This window comes from Falco rusticolus, chromosome 3 (genome assembly GCF_015220075.1).
Source record: "Falco rusticolus isolate bFalRus1 chromosome 3, bFalRus1.pri, whole genome shotgun sequence".
Lineage (NCBI taxonomy): Eukaryota > Metazoa > Chordata > Aves > Falconiformes > Falconidae > Falco > Falco rusticolus.
Window position 1 is genome coordinate 74387897 of NC_051189.1, and position 15778 is coordinate 74403674.

The following is a 15778-nucleotide window of genomic DNA, read 5'->3' on the forward strand; positions in this document are numbered from 1 at the left end:
TGAGATCGGAGGAGGAGAATAAGGAATAGTATTTCTGACTATAGCAGCAATACTTGCATTAGGGGTGAAGAGGTAAACCAGACCATCGGTGGCTCCTGGTAGAGTGAGTCCGTGAATGAGGAATATAGTTAGGACCAGGTAAGGAAATATTGCTGTTACATAAATTGCCTAAAGTAAGAAGACAGACAGATGGTTACTGAGAATAACACTGATAAATCCTATTTAAGTTATTGCTACATACAATCCTAATAATATTAGATAGGACAGCTACAGATGAATATTGCCATCTTTAGAAGAAGCAGAGTGCACTTTAGCAGAACATACTTTTAACAAAATTGCTTTTGAAACTGTGTGAGGGGAGGCTGGTAGGGCGGGAACATTTGCAATGGAAAAGGAGAGAAGTGTCGTTTTGAGCCATGTGTGCTGCTGTCACCGCTTCGTTGGACAAGGACAAGGAACACCCTGAAATGGTGCTAGTGTGGTACATGGGGAAGGCTTTCATTGGTGGTGAAACTCAGTATCTGGAGAGCAGGATTCAAAGGGTGGGATAATGCACTTCTCTATCCTTTCCATACCTTTCCTGTGGTTTCAATTCCGCGGATGGTGCAGAGATAGACAATTGCCCAGCAGGTTCCTAAGCACAAAATGAGCCACCACTGCAATGTGCCACTATCAGTGACGTCGGGTGTTATGTTCAAAGTTTTCCTGTACCAGAAATAATTTACTGCGGTACTTTCATAACATTCTTCATTGAGCCCTAGAAGAAAATGTGGCAAGCATAAGAATAAATTTTGAAATGGGTAATATTTTTCCCACTCGCTGTATGGTTAGGAAGGAATACTTTATACCAATGGAGAGTGGCAGGATGGTCTCTTGTGGGCTGCCAAGTCAAATACAGAGATGGGCTGAACTGGCCTTTCTGCACTGTCTGTAATGTGCAGCAAGACGACTGTCACGGCAGGCTAAGGCTGTGAGACTTACACGAGACCTTCACCAGAACATCACCAACGTTTCTACAGGTGATAACCTTTTAAATAGGAAAGGTGTCACACTCGGTGCAAGGTAAATTCTAAACTGTAATTTCTGTGGAGACTGACATTTTTTAGCTGCATGTTTGTAAGTTGGCAGAGCTGTGACAAGATTCGGGCACCTGAGGATACGCCTAAGCCCAGGATCCCCTGGCTATGTCATGACCCTGTAGGGGGGCAAAACCCATGCATCAGCCTCTTTGGGTCACATTTCCAGGACTTCTGTGAGCAGGAGCCCCAGGCACCTGCGCCCAGGGGAGCGGGCACTCCCCAGCCAGGCTCTGTGTCTGGAGAGGAGGGAACTGGGAACACAACATACACCGTGACCTGCGCTCACCTGTCTGCCTAAATGCCTGAAGAGGAGGTTGACAGAGGATCTTCAGGAAACTCATTGACTTGCAGTCTTTAGCTGGAAGTCCAAGTTCCCTGGGTGCTGCAGCTCCTGTCTTTGCTCCTAGCCGGAATGAGGAATGTCCTGAGGGCAGGAGGCAGCCCTGTGCATTTCCAGGAGCTGGAGTTACACATTGTGAAACCTACAGAGGCAGCACTGATAGCAATCCCTGTAACCAGGAGGTCCAGCACACACCAAGACTGGGGAAGCTCTTTTTCCTTTATGTGCCTGGTGAGACCTGAATGCGTTTCTTCCTCTGCCTAGGAGAGCACACTAATTTTCTTGCAGTGTCTCCTACTGAAGCTGCTGTTTTGCATGCAGTCCCGCTCAAGTTTAGCATAACTTTTTTTCCTGTCCTTCCCTGTTTTAAAGTCCCATTAGTTTTGGTATTGAAAAATCCATCTTTAAAGGACTTCTTCAATATTTTCTAAAGGATGCTTAACTAAAAATTCAAGGCTTTTTATATACCAAACTATAGATTAAAAAGCTGATCTCTAAAGCAGGTTTGGAATACATGTTTAGCTCACTAGTTGGGACATTTGTATCCTGAGAAATGAAAGAATCCTATTTCTTAAGGCAAAAATAATTTTCTCTACTTCTGTAACAAAGATGGGAAATGTCTGACTGTCTTCCTACTCTAGAATAGTCCTAAGGTCTCCAAAAGAAAGTTGATTTCTGATGTATTTTGTCTTTTTCCTAAGCCTGTTATGCAGATTGTTTCTTGCTGTGCCCTGGAACTTGTTGCCTCTCGTGCTCTGAACAAAAAAGCTGAAAAACAATTTTAAAAAACAGAGAGCAGGCTTCCTTATCCTGCTTAGGTACACTGTCTGTCTTTGGTCTTACTAAAAGCTTTATAATGGATAGTGTGTATTTGGTCTGAGCCTCAAAGATTCCCTCTTTAAGTAGTTTCTCTGCTACCTCAAAAATGTTTTGCTTATTTAGTTGCTTTTTTTTAAAAAAAACACTGTTATTTTTGTTTCCCATTTTGAAATCAAACAAACGGGGTCATGGACTTTCTGGCTTTTATTGTTCCTGCAAGGATGATGAATTTCAGTAGGTTAACATCACTCTTACAGCTTTTTGATAGGAAAACAAAGTCTTGCACAAAACTTGGGGTCAAATGAAGTGTGGCTTCTGTTCTCAGGGCTTTCTTGGTTACCTGCTCCGGGAAGCTGTCTTGTTGGATGTGTAAAAGTAATTTCAGCAATCTACAGGCTTAAATTGAAGTTCTCCAGTAGGGTTGTGTTTCCTGCTCTGACAACTCAGCTGATCTTTCTCAGCACATCATGGCAAATGAGCTAAAAGGTTTCTATATGAGCTTGTTATGAGTCATAACCATTGCATTACCAGCTAATGAAAACTCGAAAGTCTCATTTAAAGCAGTTACTGAAAGATGTAGTCATAAATTTGGTTCTTATGCTAACAATCTCACGTGTCTTGATAAGTAGTTTATGATAACAGACACGTGTGTCTTGGTAGAGGAGTATTTCTCCATAGTCAGAAAGCAGAGGATGCTCTTTCAGACTGATATTTGTATCATAGCATAAGCATAACAAATAAATAAAACTTCCCTTTTCCCCTTGCTAGCCCCCAGTCTATTTGTGATCCTCCTCTGGCTAGCAGTGATGCTTGAAGGGGTAGTTACCTGTTTTGTTTTCATTTAGAGGACAAACACTCCAAGGAAGAGGTTCTTGGAAGGAGTTTATGAAATACCACATCACCCAGGTTAAAACAGTGTTGTAGTATAAGCTCACCAGAACTGACACCATCCATGAACCAACCCCTGCAGAAAGCACAATATCTCAGCTTAGAAAAGCTTTGGAAAAAATTATCAATTGCAGCACTTGTTCTTAGAAGCTCAAGATTTCCTAATTTTTTAAGATTTTCTCTTTACCCCCAGAGATTTTCACGTGAAAGATGGGCATTTGTGTCCTCAGTAGCCGAACGCTGGTGCAGTCCCCTAGGTCACCAGCCCTGCTCCAAGAAGGCAAACACTCCCAAGATTAGGTGTTGCCTTCCCTGGCATGCGGTGACCTGGTTCAGGAACGGTTGAAATCTTTGCTCTAGTATATAATACATTGTTTTCTACATGGAACAACTTCAATAGCAGAGACCCAAAGAGTCTGAAGTTTCACAGCGTGCTATAGCTGCGTGAGGGCACTCTTTGTCCAAAGTGATGTGTGTATGCCCTAAACCGGTAACTGTGTTGCTCCTACAATAAGGAAGGAAGAATTAGCAAACCCACGGTTTCTGCTTGCTTGCGTTTTTGCAAAGGGAGGATGGACATTCCTAACTGTAGGAGATGTGTTTAGCTGGAGGCACCACCCTGCTGCTTGGCATTTCTTCCTGGTTGCCCTCTGGCCCTTAGATAACTCCTCTTAGCCTCCCCTTCTCCTCCCACACATGCTCACCGGTATAGCTGTTGCTGCCAATCCCTTTTTCAGGCGCTTGTTTAAAGCAGGGGATGATCCAGCAGTGCTGGCTGGAGCATCCAAGGGTTTTTCCTTGCCCTGGTGGGCAGGAGGGTTCTATCTCAGAACTGATAGAGCTGATGATTCAGCCCTCTAACAGCAGATGCTCCTATTAACTTTTTGAAGCCTAATGATGTGTGCAGGACATTGTATGTTTTTTCATATTTTTCATACATTATTAAGTAAGCAGAAAAAATTTGCCAGGACAGAACTGCACACCAGTCTGATGCACACTGTTGTGTGGATTGTCCCTTGTCCCCAGCCATGTTAACAATATTCCTTTAGCAGCCTCAGAGGAACTTTCCGAGGTGCTTTAGGCTCTTTAGGAGATGCCAGGATCCTGCTTGTGATTTCCTGTCTTTCTGTCCTTGCTCCAATCCAACTATCCCTGGACAGAGATGACTGGCTTCTGGAGAGGCTGTGAGGCAGGAGCAAGAAGCACTGTGGGCAGGCAGCTCTTGTGTAAGCTCCGGGGTATGGTAGAATGGGGCAGTGTTGGCTAGCAGAGCTTGTGGTGGTTATGTTTCCCACCCCAAAGGTTAGGTTTGCATTTAAGCCTCCTGTGTGCCTAGAGTAACACCCGAAGGGAGTGATTTAGAATTACAGAATCACAGAATGGTTTGGGTTGGAAGGAACCATTAAAGGTCATCTAGTCCAAATGAGCAGGAGCATCTTCAACTGGATCAGCTTCAACAGGTTGCTCAGAGCCCTGTTGAACCTGACCTTGAATGTTTCCAGGGATGGGGCATCCACAACCTCTCTGGGCAACCTGTTCTAGTGTTTCACCACCCTCATCATAAAAAATATTATTTTTATGTCCTAACAAGCATCAGGCACAGGTCTGTAGGAAGTGAGCGCTTAGGCTGGGAGCTCAGCTGCAGTTCCTTAAACGAGGACTGTGAGAGACGTACCGACTCCTCCAAGGTAAGGCGAGATGGTGTTCCAAGCACCGATGCTGCCTTTCCTCAGGCACTGTCCTAGGGCCAGTTCGAGATGCAACAGTGGGATTCCTTCGAAGAGAAGAGCGATGAAGTATGGGATAAGGAATGCCCCTGAAAACACAAGTGCAATTGAGCCGCATCATTATCTGCATCTCACTGAAACTACTGTTTAGTAATTTGTCTTCTTTATAACCCTAACAAAGTCCTTGTAGGATGTGTTGAGAGAGGGAGCATTGTTAGGGATACCTGCCAAGTAACACCTGTTACTGGTAATTTTGTTGGCGAATATGTAGGAGAAAGGAGTGGGATGCTTAGTGCTGCAGGATGCTTCCCCTCTAGCATCACTACAGCCCATTATAAATAGCCTCACTATTGCCTTCATTTCCCTTTCTTTTAAGCATCTTCTTTACTTCCCCTGCTCATAAAGCACAAGGGTTTGCCTCTCCCCTATACCATCTGTTTCCCCTTCAGTTCATCCCTCTTTTCCCTCCCTGAAGCTCTCAGGCGTGTGCTCCTCCATCCTCCCCTGGTAAAGCAGGATTTTGCACTGGAGACCCACAAGGTTACTTTATTGCATTAAGCTCTGCTCAGAGCCTCTTGCTAATGAAGAACTGAAAGCAAGACTGAAGTTGTTCTGTGAGACATGGGAGCAATGAAAACCAATTTCCTCCAGATTTGTGTCCTCTACATCCTTCTTGTTTTTCTCGCAGCAGCTCCCTTGGGCCAGAGGCAGCACGCACTGTTGGGTGCCTGTGGGAAGGTATCAATCCTGCCGGCAGCCTGCTGGTTTCTGCAAAATGGTGTGTGACACCTCATCTCCCCTGCCTTCCCTCAGAAGGGACACGAGTTTGGGTCTCCTGCCTTTGCACAGATGCTGATTTGTCATGAGACCAGGAGAAGTTTCATCAATGTGTTTAAACCACCTGCACAAATGTCCAATTAAAATGAAATGGTGTAATAGATGGAAGTTTATTGCCATCGCCAGCAGCCCCTGTGACTACAAAGGCTTTTTTCTCTGGGGAAACAGAAATCCTGCCTAAGCTCCTTCACAGTCCTCCTACCAACTCATACTGACTCTGTCCTCCTCATCTCTTTATCAGTAAACCTGTGCCTAGTAAGACCTTTTTGACTTTGCCTCCAAATCTCATACCTGAGCCTGCCCAGCTCTGCTCTTCCAGCTCTGGACACCTCCCCTCCCTCCAGGCTGGCAGGGAGAACAGCCTCACCATCGCTATCAGAGAGCAGAGCAGCTCCGCTCTCTGCTCCATCTTCAGCCCTGAGAGGGAGGTGAGGGAATGTGTAAGGATTTCTGGTGTTTTCCTGTAGTGGCTCCAGTGTTTTACAATCACTGGCTATTTAGAAAGGCTGGGCAGATAAATCAAATTGCTTGAGCTAGGTATTGCAATAACTTTGCTACCTATTGTTAAGTGCTGCAATAACTACACACAACACCCAGAGAAGGTGTGTTTAATGGTTTAGCCCTTTATCAAGGGCTAAAAATACATGAGAACAAAAACTGGCAAAGCTTTTCTCAGTGAAGGACTGTTCTTAATTTGCCAAAGGTGGAAATGTCTCTACTTAGATTCTGATTTCTTAAGATGTTTTTAACCGCTAAGAAGCAGATTTGAAAAAGAATTCTCACAGTTAATTCCCAGTATGTTAAATCCTCAGTTTGGATCCTCAGTACCCGTGCTCGGTAGTCCCTGTGCATGGAGGAAGCTCTAAAGTGGCTGTTATAACCACCACCCCCACCCCAAAAGGGAGACTTACAGAGGGAGTTAAGTACCACAGTATTTGGTTTATTTTCAAGTGTTTTACCACCCGATGACATCTCACCTGGAGCTACCTACCAAAGCTTCCATGTAAATACTAAGGAGTTTGCAGATCCCTTCTGCAAGAACTCGGCAACCTCTCCCCACACTCAGTCCTGTGCTCTCCTTCAAGCCTGCTGCAATACTCCCCTCCACAGCACACCTGAGGGTGCCCACTGAGCCCTTCTGACAGCCTGAGGTGTCAGGCTGTCTTCTGGAAACAGCAAAATATTCACACGAGTGACTGGCACACCACAGTGCAGAGCACTCCCGTGTTTCGCCCAGCTGCCTGGCAGCACACCAGCTCCAGGCAGCAGCTGTTCCATAGAGTCATAGAAACATTTGAGTTGCAGAAGACCCTTAAGATCATTGAGTCCAACCATAAATACATGATGCTGTCTAATTGCAAAGGACTAATTCAATGACCTTTGAGATCTTATGTCTGAAGATTTACAAACAACTATTCCAAACCCACTCCTGCTACTTCTGAACATCAAGATGCAAAGCAAAAGATTTTTTACTCCATCATATACCTAAGTAGATGATTCAGTGATATTTGAGTGAAGTTCAGCAGTAATTGCATTTTTATGCTTATTTAATTCCAATTCTTATTAGAAAGAGGAAAAATTTGGAACCACTGGCAAGTAAGATTGCTAAAGGTACCACATGAAGTTGAAGGTTGGAGGATGGGAAAACTCCTAGGGCAGCTCCTGTCTAACCTTTTCTGATCACTAACTTACCCATTTATAAATGTGACTTCAGAAAGGAAGAGAACTGAGAAACAACTTGAAGGTGGTTTCCAGAGACACAGGAAGAAGTCAGACCTCTTCCACTCATCTAAAAAGAGGTTTCTAACCCTTTCCCTCCTGGCCTTGAAAGCTTCTTGATATCCCATTAGCTTCTTTGACATCTATGTGATGCAGAGCCCTTGCTAGCAGAGCACTCCGTAAGGAACTGGCCTATCTCCCATATCATATCTCCCTGGAAATAACTGTGTAATAATTAGTGCAAACTGCTCTCTGTTATCTCTCTGCCCTTTTCTGTTTGCTAGTTGAACCATTGACAGCAGAGCATGTTTAGATATTCTGCTGATAAAAGCCTGTTTACTTTGTGCTAGTTTGTATGTATCTACAGTCATATTTACAGCATGGCAAAACGTAATGTCACACTTGAAAAGGAAATACATGAGAACAATATAAAAAGTATGCTATCTGCAAATATGAAAATACGGCAGAAGATTGGGCTAAGAAAAAAATAGTTAACGGAGCTAATCTTTCTCAAACTTAATTCAGATAAATGGCTTGTAGTGTAAAAGAATGTTTTCACTTATTCATTCCTTTACAGTATTTTTAGGCAAAAAAGAAATAGTTAGGTAAAGCATAGACAGTCTGCTCAAGCACCTGAAGCTTACTCTTTCCCACAATAGAATCCCCCACCCACAGAAAGAAAAAGAATGTCAGAAAGGTATCAGATAATGAGAAGGAACGCTCCAGCACCGTATAGTCAAGGACTCTGTTTATTAGATAGAGGACAATGCGCCAGGAGGCAGGATTTAAATCTTTTTAAAAAAAAAAAAATGCCATGAGGTATCTACTGTGGAAAAAGCAAGAAGAAAATCCAAGGAGAATGAAGCGAGCTGGTACCTAACACAGAGCCTGTGTCACAAAGGAGGCAGAAACTCCTTTTGTGGTAGGTAGTAGGTTTGGCTTCATTGAGGCATGGGAAAAGGGAACCTTAGCAGAAGCAGTCATAGTGCCAGTAAGCAAATTATTCTGTATCTGGATATTCTAAATATATATTTAGATATTCTAGATCTGTGTGCTCCACAATGAGAGGAAAATAAATGACATCATATATAAGAAGCAAGCCCAGGGGGGAACCTGTAAAAACAAAAGTTTAGCTTCAGTAACCTTTTTCCTCTCAAAAAATGAATAAGGAAATTGATAGTGATAAAGTATTTGTAAGTACCTTAAAAGCCTGGAGAAATGCCCATAAAAATCAAAAGTATCACCATGGCATGATTTAGTTGTATCCCTGAGGCATGACCTAGGAAAAATTGTCTACACCATTCCTTCTGTCAGACAGATGTCAAGATGCATAAAGCATCCATCCTGCAAGTAGATACATGCTTTACTAGAAGAAGGTCAAGGGCAGGGGGAGAGGGGGAAGTCCAAAATGTACCAGACTTAAAAATTACTTTGGAAGGAGATCCTGCACAAAGATACCACAAAGCCAAGGAACAATCCCTGTGCACATGAGAAGGCACTGAAAGCCTACAAGAGCTCTTTCAGACTACCAACAACTACAATTACTGCACATATTGGTAAGTTGGTTTCCTGGACAGTAGAGCCCTAAGTGACAAGGAGCACCAGCGTATCAGTATCGTTGCTAACTCAGAAGAACCATTAGAGTGGAGATAGCTTTTAGTCATGGCAGTAGGAAAGAAAATACCTGGTGCACTCTAGATACACTGAGGGTTTTTAAAACCTGACCTCTTGAGTGCATTGTATAGGCAAATCAGGCCAGAAAAGCAACTCCTCAACTATAGTCAGCCCTCTGCCTGCAAAATGACACTTGAAGGGCACAGTTTTGTTGTATCACCTACACATGGCAAATCTGGAAGAAAAGTGCACGAACCACTAGGCAGCCTGTTGAGAGCTATTGATGCACTGGAGGGCAAAATGACCAGGAGACTAATGAAGGAGCACAGTCTAAAGCTGAATCATGGCAACTGCAAAGCAGAGTGAAACAGCCAAATTGGTTTTGTCACATCTTAGAAAGAGAAAGCAATAGACTTGACTAGTGGAAACGTAAAGTAGTTTGAAGTATGGTGAAGTAGGGTGACCTCCTAACCAAGAAGTGCCAAGACCAGCAGAAATTGATAACCCTCAATGAGAAGCAGAGAAAACTCAACAGCTTTGCTTGATGTCAGGGTGCCAGTGAAGACTTCCTAAATGGTGGAGAAAAACTTAGAGGAACTGATCCACATGCTCAATACTGCATCTTACCAGTACCTGCAGATCAGCTAGCAGAAGTAAGGCAAGTAACTTGAAATGGTGATCTAAAGGCACAACAGCATTTGAAAGTTCAGAAAATGGATAAAAAATTTCATTCAGATCAGAGATGTAGGAATGGAAATAAATAATTATAATGAAGACTGAAATGACCTGGAAGGTGGCAAAAGAGTAACTCCAAAAGAAATGCATCTGTAGAGTCCAAAAAATTCAGAAAGCACATCTCGGTATAATGCAATGCCTCAAGCATTCAGAGATCCACTTCACTGATTCTGTTGGTACATATCAGAAATGGTGATGGGTGCATTTTTCCAAAAGACTGAGAACCTAATGGCAAGATACCTGTGATAATTTATTTTACTGACAAGAAATTGCAATAGGTGGTAACTACTTGTTATTAGCTATTGAAAGGGGATTATCAGACCTGTCCCTCTTTCTCCATGGGAGTTCAGCTAAGCAGTGAATAGCGAACACAGCAATGAATCATATCAAGGCATCAGGTAGGAAAAAAAGCAGCGACTTAATCATATTCACCCCTCTCTCTGTAAAACAATACTTCATGATCTTTGTTATATTTTCTGCACATGCCTTAAACCAGATGAAAAGTATGGGCTACTATAAGTGTCATATTGTGCAGCATATGTATGATGGCACCGATTTGGAGTTACAAGCCACATTGCACATCTTAAAGACTCTGAAACTTTGCAAGGTTGAGTTTCCCATGTAAATGACTGTATCTCCTTGAACAACAGGGAAGGAGCTAAAGCCGTGTCCAGAAAACCAAGGGGGCAATAACCATTTCAAATGAAGATGGGTAACACCTGCAAACTTACAAAATAACCTTGGTGAACTTCTTTATGAAATACCCGTGACTGAAGGATGAAAGTGAGCAGCACCCACATGCAAGCATGCACCAACCTGAGCTGTGAAGGGCAACCAAATACAACAAGTTATGAAAATCTCAACCCCAATTGCCGTAGCTTTTCACCAAGGACTTGAGCAGGACATGGTAACAGTCCAGAAAATGAAGTTTCTTACTTGTTGTAACATAATTCATTTTTCTATCAAAGTGAATTCTTCTGCTTTTCCCAACATATGTTTTTTTGTTGGTGGTTTGGGGTTTTTTGTTTGGGTTTTTTTTCAGTATCTTCCAGGTATATCTGTTGTTCCTCTCAGGTTTTATTTTCCTTCTGAAAACACAGTGAGTCAGGCAACTGCATTTTGCTGGAAGTTGTAGTTCAAATTCTAGCAAAAGGTTGGGTGGGCTATGAAAGTCTGTAAATCATTACCCCAAAAGTAAACAATTCTCCCTTTTTATCAGGACTTTAGTGTTTATGTGTATTTATTTCCTAGAAAGAAACTGTATTTTATATTGAAGATATTTTTCAGTCATCCTGCAGGCTCGGGCACTATGCACATTTTCAATACCCCATGGGTAGGCAAGCAGATATATATAATCAAAAGTAAAATACTGCAGTAAGTTCCAGCTAGAACTGGGTTGGGTTTTTTTAAGTATACTCAAATGACTGTGTGTGTATATGTATAACTATATGACTTGTTTGAGTCTCAGTTTTAAGTGACAACCTATGTACTGGGCTATTTAGAGACTTCTTTTCAATCCCAGTTGCCTGGGAACCTTTGTGTTTGTCTCTACTTACTGTGGCAAACAACCTTCATATCCATTAGTCATGAAAAGTAAATAACTAACTCAACCGAGGCAATAAATCCAAATAATCAGTAACGACAGTGGGTGATAAATGTCAGCAAAACTGATATTATATTAGATCCGAGTTACTGAGTAACACTAATGTGCGATGAATAAGGTCCAGAGGTCTGATGAGAACAGCTGACAAATATACAAGCACTTATTTTTGTCTCTTGTTTTTTAAAAGATCTAGAGATGAGGTAAAGTGCATTGCCTAACTCCTAAACACTTGGATATCACCTGAGCCAGCTGTGAAACTGTAATCTGTACCCCAGAAGCCATTCAGCCTTAGAGCATATCTATGCTATATCTATACCATATTTTGCTGCACCCGTGGCTGTGGCTTCAGGCACCTAGCCACTGTACCTCTCAGGGCTCTTAGTTAACCATGATGCTGCTGGTCTCACCCACGCTCATGTCTTCAGGTGCACACAAGCAGGATTTATGCTCCAGTACCCCTGAAAATCTGTTGGGCTTTTGCATATGAGTTGTTTGCTTTCAAAAATGCAACCCCAAATCACATCACTGCCTTCAATTAGCAGAATTAAAACACAAGTACATTATATACTGGTGTAAACTCAACAGCTCTGTCTTCTTGGTGGGCTTCAGGACTCACTCAAACTCTTCCAACGCCAATTCTCTGGGATAGATTGTTCACAAACCCCACAGCACTTTATTTCAGAGTCCATCCTGCTGTTGAGCTCTCTGAGCCCTTTATTAAAATCCGGTGACCAAACATTGGTTGTACATCCATACATCAACCTTTATTCACCACTGTCTTGTGCTGCAGTTTGTAGTGATGCAAACTAGCTATGTGCTATTACTGACTGCTACTCATGGAGCAGAGGAGAAACTCAACCTTTGTCCCTGCGGCATTTTCCTATTTTTATCTTTAAACCTACTCTACACCCTGTCTTTTTTGTTCCCAGCAGCTCCCGTGGGATATATCGGTGCTCAGAAGCTGGATACACAAGTAAACAGACTTTCTGAGCACTGTACAGTCTGTAAGACAGGTCACTGTGTGTCTCCTTGGACTCAGATTCACGCTTCTCCTGGGGTGGTAGAGGTTTGTAGAGCAGGGACACAGGGGACCCTGGAGGGGAGGGATGGAGAGGAGTGATCAAACCTCAGTAGCAGGCGAGTGTTTCTGATCTTCTGAAGTGAGGTTGGGATCTGAAGAAGTTGAAAAACAGCTGCCCACAGCTAGTCCACCAGCTCTAGCATGGAAAAACAGCCCTTGGTGCTTCATGGGAAGGTGTAAGAGCCTTTTTAAGGTTGTAGAACATTATTTCATCTTAATCCATAATAGAGATTTGCACAAAACCCTGAAGCACAAAGTCCATGCAGCCTCATGCAGTTGGTGGCCCCAGAAGCAGCTCTGCGTAATAAGATGTGTAGAAGATCTATGTCTCGCTATGGTCGTATCTGTGAGTTTCAAACCTTCTACTGAGCACTTTTTGTTAATTGTTCAATACATTACAAAATAATCACATTTTATTATGTTGGGATTTTTTTGTTACTGAACACTTGTTTCCTTGCTCAAAGATAGAAAGGCCACCTGGGTTGCGGTAGGGTATTTATATGACTTACAGCTCCTGCTACAGAAGAACTTCTTCCTTGCAGGCACCATGCCCTATCTGCTATGGGGGTATCTCTTTAAAGGTGTTTATCATGTCTCATGAACACATTTATCATTAACTGAAGTGACAGGCTTTTTCCAGCCATTCCCTTGGGCAAACACAGCGAAACAGCGTGCTTACACCTATGATTTTCCAACCACCCAGTTATGGCACTCCTCTAAGAGAGTTTCACTGGGTTTCACATCTTGTAAATAAATAATGGAAAATGTTAAGTCTCCTGGGAGGAATCTAACCTACTACTTCTTCTCTTTTCTTATTCAAATTTGTGTAACCATAGCTTCCAGCTGTTACATGTTCAACATTGCAGAGCTCCTTGCCACCAAAATAGTTTCGGTTTGCTTGTTTATAGACTACGATAAACATACTCTTTCATTTTCAATTTCATTACATAAATAGATTGGATTCTTAATTCATTCCTTGACCCATAAGTTTTCCAGACCTTGAATAATTGTTGGGGCTTTTCTGCATTTTGTCTAATTTTTCAAGTTGACTTTGAAAGGTGGACTTTCAGAAGAAGTCAGAAGCTCTGAAGTTGCCTTAGCATCAGTAGCAGTATCTCCACCTACTTCCTAGTGCTCTGCTTATATAGTCCAAGATTGCTTTTGTTGATGCAAGCTGCTATATCTTACTCATTCAGCTACTTACCAGAGTACCTAAGTGGCTACTTTTTTCTGAAACACCTCCTTCCATTAAAGGCAGCATCCAGTCTTGGTTCCTTGGTTGATTCAAATATATGTAGTTCATCAAGTAATACAGATACCTTGGCAGAGCAAGCTTGGTTTTAATATCTTTTTCTGTCATTTGACAGTTTCTCCAGGTTTGAATTTTCTATTTCTCTAGTTAATTGAAAGATAAGTTTGAAATATTTTTGACATAATTTGCTATCTCACTCTGCTTCAGACAGCTTACGATGACAGGTCTCAAAAGCTACTGTGAATGGTGAATTATCAAATACTCTTTTCTGATCTATTTATATTTACTACATTGGCTGCTTCTAAAGCAATTATTTCTGGGAATGGTGCCCAGGGATAGGCTTGGGCAGCTGTTCATGCAACCTGGCAGGCTCCTGTTTGTGTTCTATCAGCTGAGCATTTTAAACAGCCTCACAGACATCAAAAATGCAATTTACTTTTGTGCAGGGGCAGTTCCCGATAATGGGGTGGCTCCTAAGAGCATCAGAGAATGGACAGGGATGACTTGTTCGCCTTCCCAAAGGAAAGCACAGCGACCATTTGTCTGGGGGCCGGTTCACTCAGGGCTCCCCAAGGCTTCTTGCTTTCCCAAAAGGTAACGAGCTGCAGGTTCAGTTTCCCGCTCCCATTGGGATTGTAGCAGCAATGCAAGAACTGTAACATTGGCTTTGATGAGAGTTAGCATCCTTCTGGTCTTAATTCCTAAGCAAACACATTATTTTAAAATTAAATATACTTTAATCTAACTGGTACAAAACATTTATGAGCATTCCGTAGTTAAAATACTGATGCAAATATACAACTTCCATGCCCATCATAAGTTAGTATAGTTATATTAGACTTGTAGTTTAATACTTTGACAAAGTCCCATTTCAATCTTACCGCCTCCGTGTATCTGACACAAGTACGGAAACCGCCACACGTTCCCCAGACCAACGGCAAATCCAATACAGCTTAAAATATACTGGAACTTATTGTCCCACTTGGGTCTGCCATCTTCTTTAGGGATTTCAGGTTGCACTGGTAAATCTTTTGACATTTTAATGAAATATCCGTGGCTCCTTAGCCCCTTTCCCTATAAATAGGAGGATGCTTCAAAACTGGTCTCTCCTACAGGTTTTATGTGAGGTGACTGGAGGATCCTGGAAAGAGAGGTGGAGCTTTCTTTATATGTGATGCAAAGGAATGTGTCATTGCCAAAGCTGCAGTTTAAAGACAAAACCAGGAATTATTATTATATAGAAAGTTACCACTCTTGACCTATTTGCAGCACCTTCTATAGTTAGAGAACTTGGGAACATGTTGTTAATGGGTAACTCGGGTTCAAGCAGGTTTTTATTTTCTGTTCTCCTTCTGTTCTCAGATACTTTCAGAGAAGTGTGACACTGAATATAATTAAAAAGAAACCTTTACAGAAGACCTAGTAAAATTGTAAAACTCTGAAAAATCTGTGAATAAACTGTTGCCATTTAGTTTCTTAGTTTGTTAATAGAGATAAATGAAGACATCTTTTGCATGTGCAAGAAGTAAATTTAAAAAAAAAAAAGCAAGAAAAATGACACCGTGTATGTTCAGACATTAGAATATGGTCCATTTTTACCATAGCTGCTAGATGTTAATCACTTCCCACCCGTCAATGAATTCCAAGTGACTATTTTTATTGTTCATTAAATAGTTACTGATGAATGCAAGAGCTGAATGTTTTCCTTCAAATGAAAGTATGTGAGAATGTTATTCTGTTGTCTTTCAGTTATACTAGGGTTTGCTATTTTACATGCCAGATCAGTTCAGTCCACACCAAACAGATCAGCCAGTCAGCTTGCTTCCTTCAGTAAATCCACTTTATGCCTGGATTCCCCTTTTTGAAATGGGAAGAATATCTAAGTGAAAAACACCAGCAGGCCTGCATGGATGTACAAGGAGCTCCTGGACAAAGTCAAACACAAAAAGGAATCCTACAGAGGGTGGAAGCAAGGACAGGTAGCCTGGGAGGAATACAGAGAAATTGTCGGAGCAGCCAGGGATCAGTTAGGAAAGCTAAAGCCCTGATAGACTTAAATCTGGCCAGGGATGTCAAGAGCAGCA

The 15778-nt window shown here is 42.1% G+C and overlaps 1 protein-coding gene and 1 long non-coding RNA gene across 2 annotated transcripts in view; one reads left to right on the forward strand and one right to left on the reverse strand.

Moving 5' to 3' along the window:
- The window catches only part of SLC6A18 (solute carrier family 6 member 18), a 28922-nt gene extending 13543 nt beyond the window's left edge, over window positions 1–15379 (reverse strand). The window contains exons 1-5 of the mRNA XM_037379995.1: window positions 14576–15379; window positions 4802–4942; window positions 3065–3202; window positions 576–757; window positions 58–168 (exon numbers count right to left, since the gene is read on the reverse strand). Of these exons, the coding sequence (XP_037235892.1) occupies window positions 58–168; window positions 576–757; window positions 3065–3202; window positions 4802–4942; window positions 14576–14732 (729 nt within the window). The 5' untranslated portion in view covers window positions 14733–15379. The remainder of the gene's footprint in view (window positions 1–57; window positions 169–575; window positions 758–3064; window positions 3203–4801; window positions 4943–14575) is intronic.
- LOC119144506 lies at window positions 3200–5818 on the forward strand. Its single transcript, XR_005103164.1, has 2 exons — window positions 3200–4814; window positions 5542–5818. It is a non-coding gene; the product is annotated as an uncharacterized LOC119144506 (long non-coding RNA).
- Window positions 15380–15778: the final 399 nt, after the last annotated feature.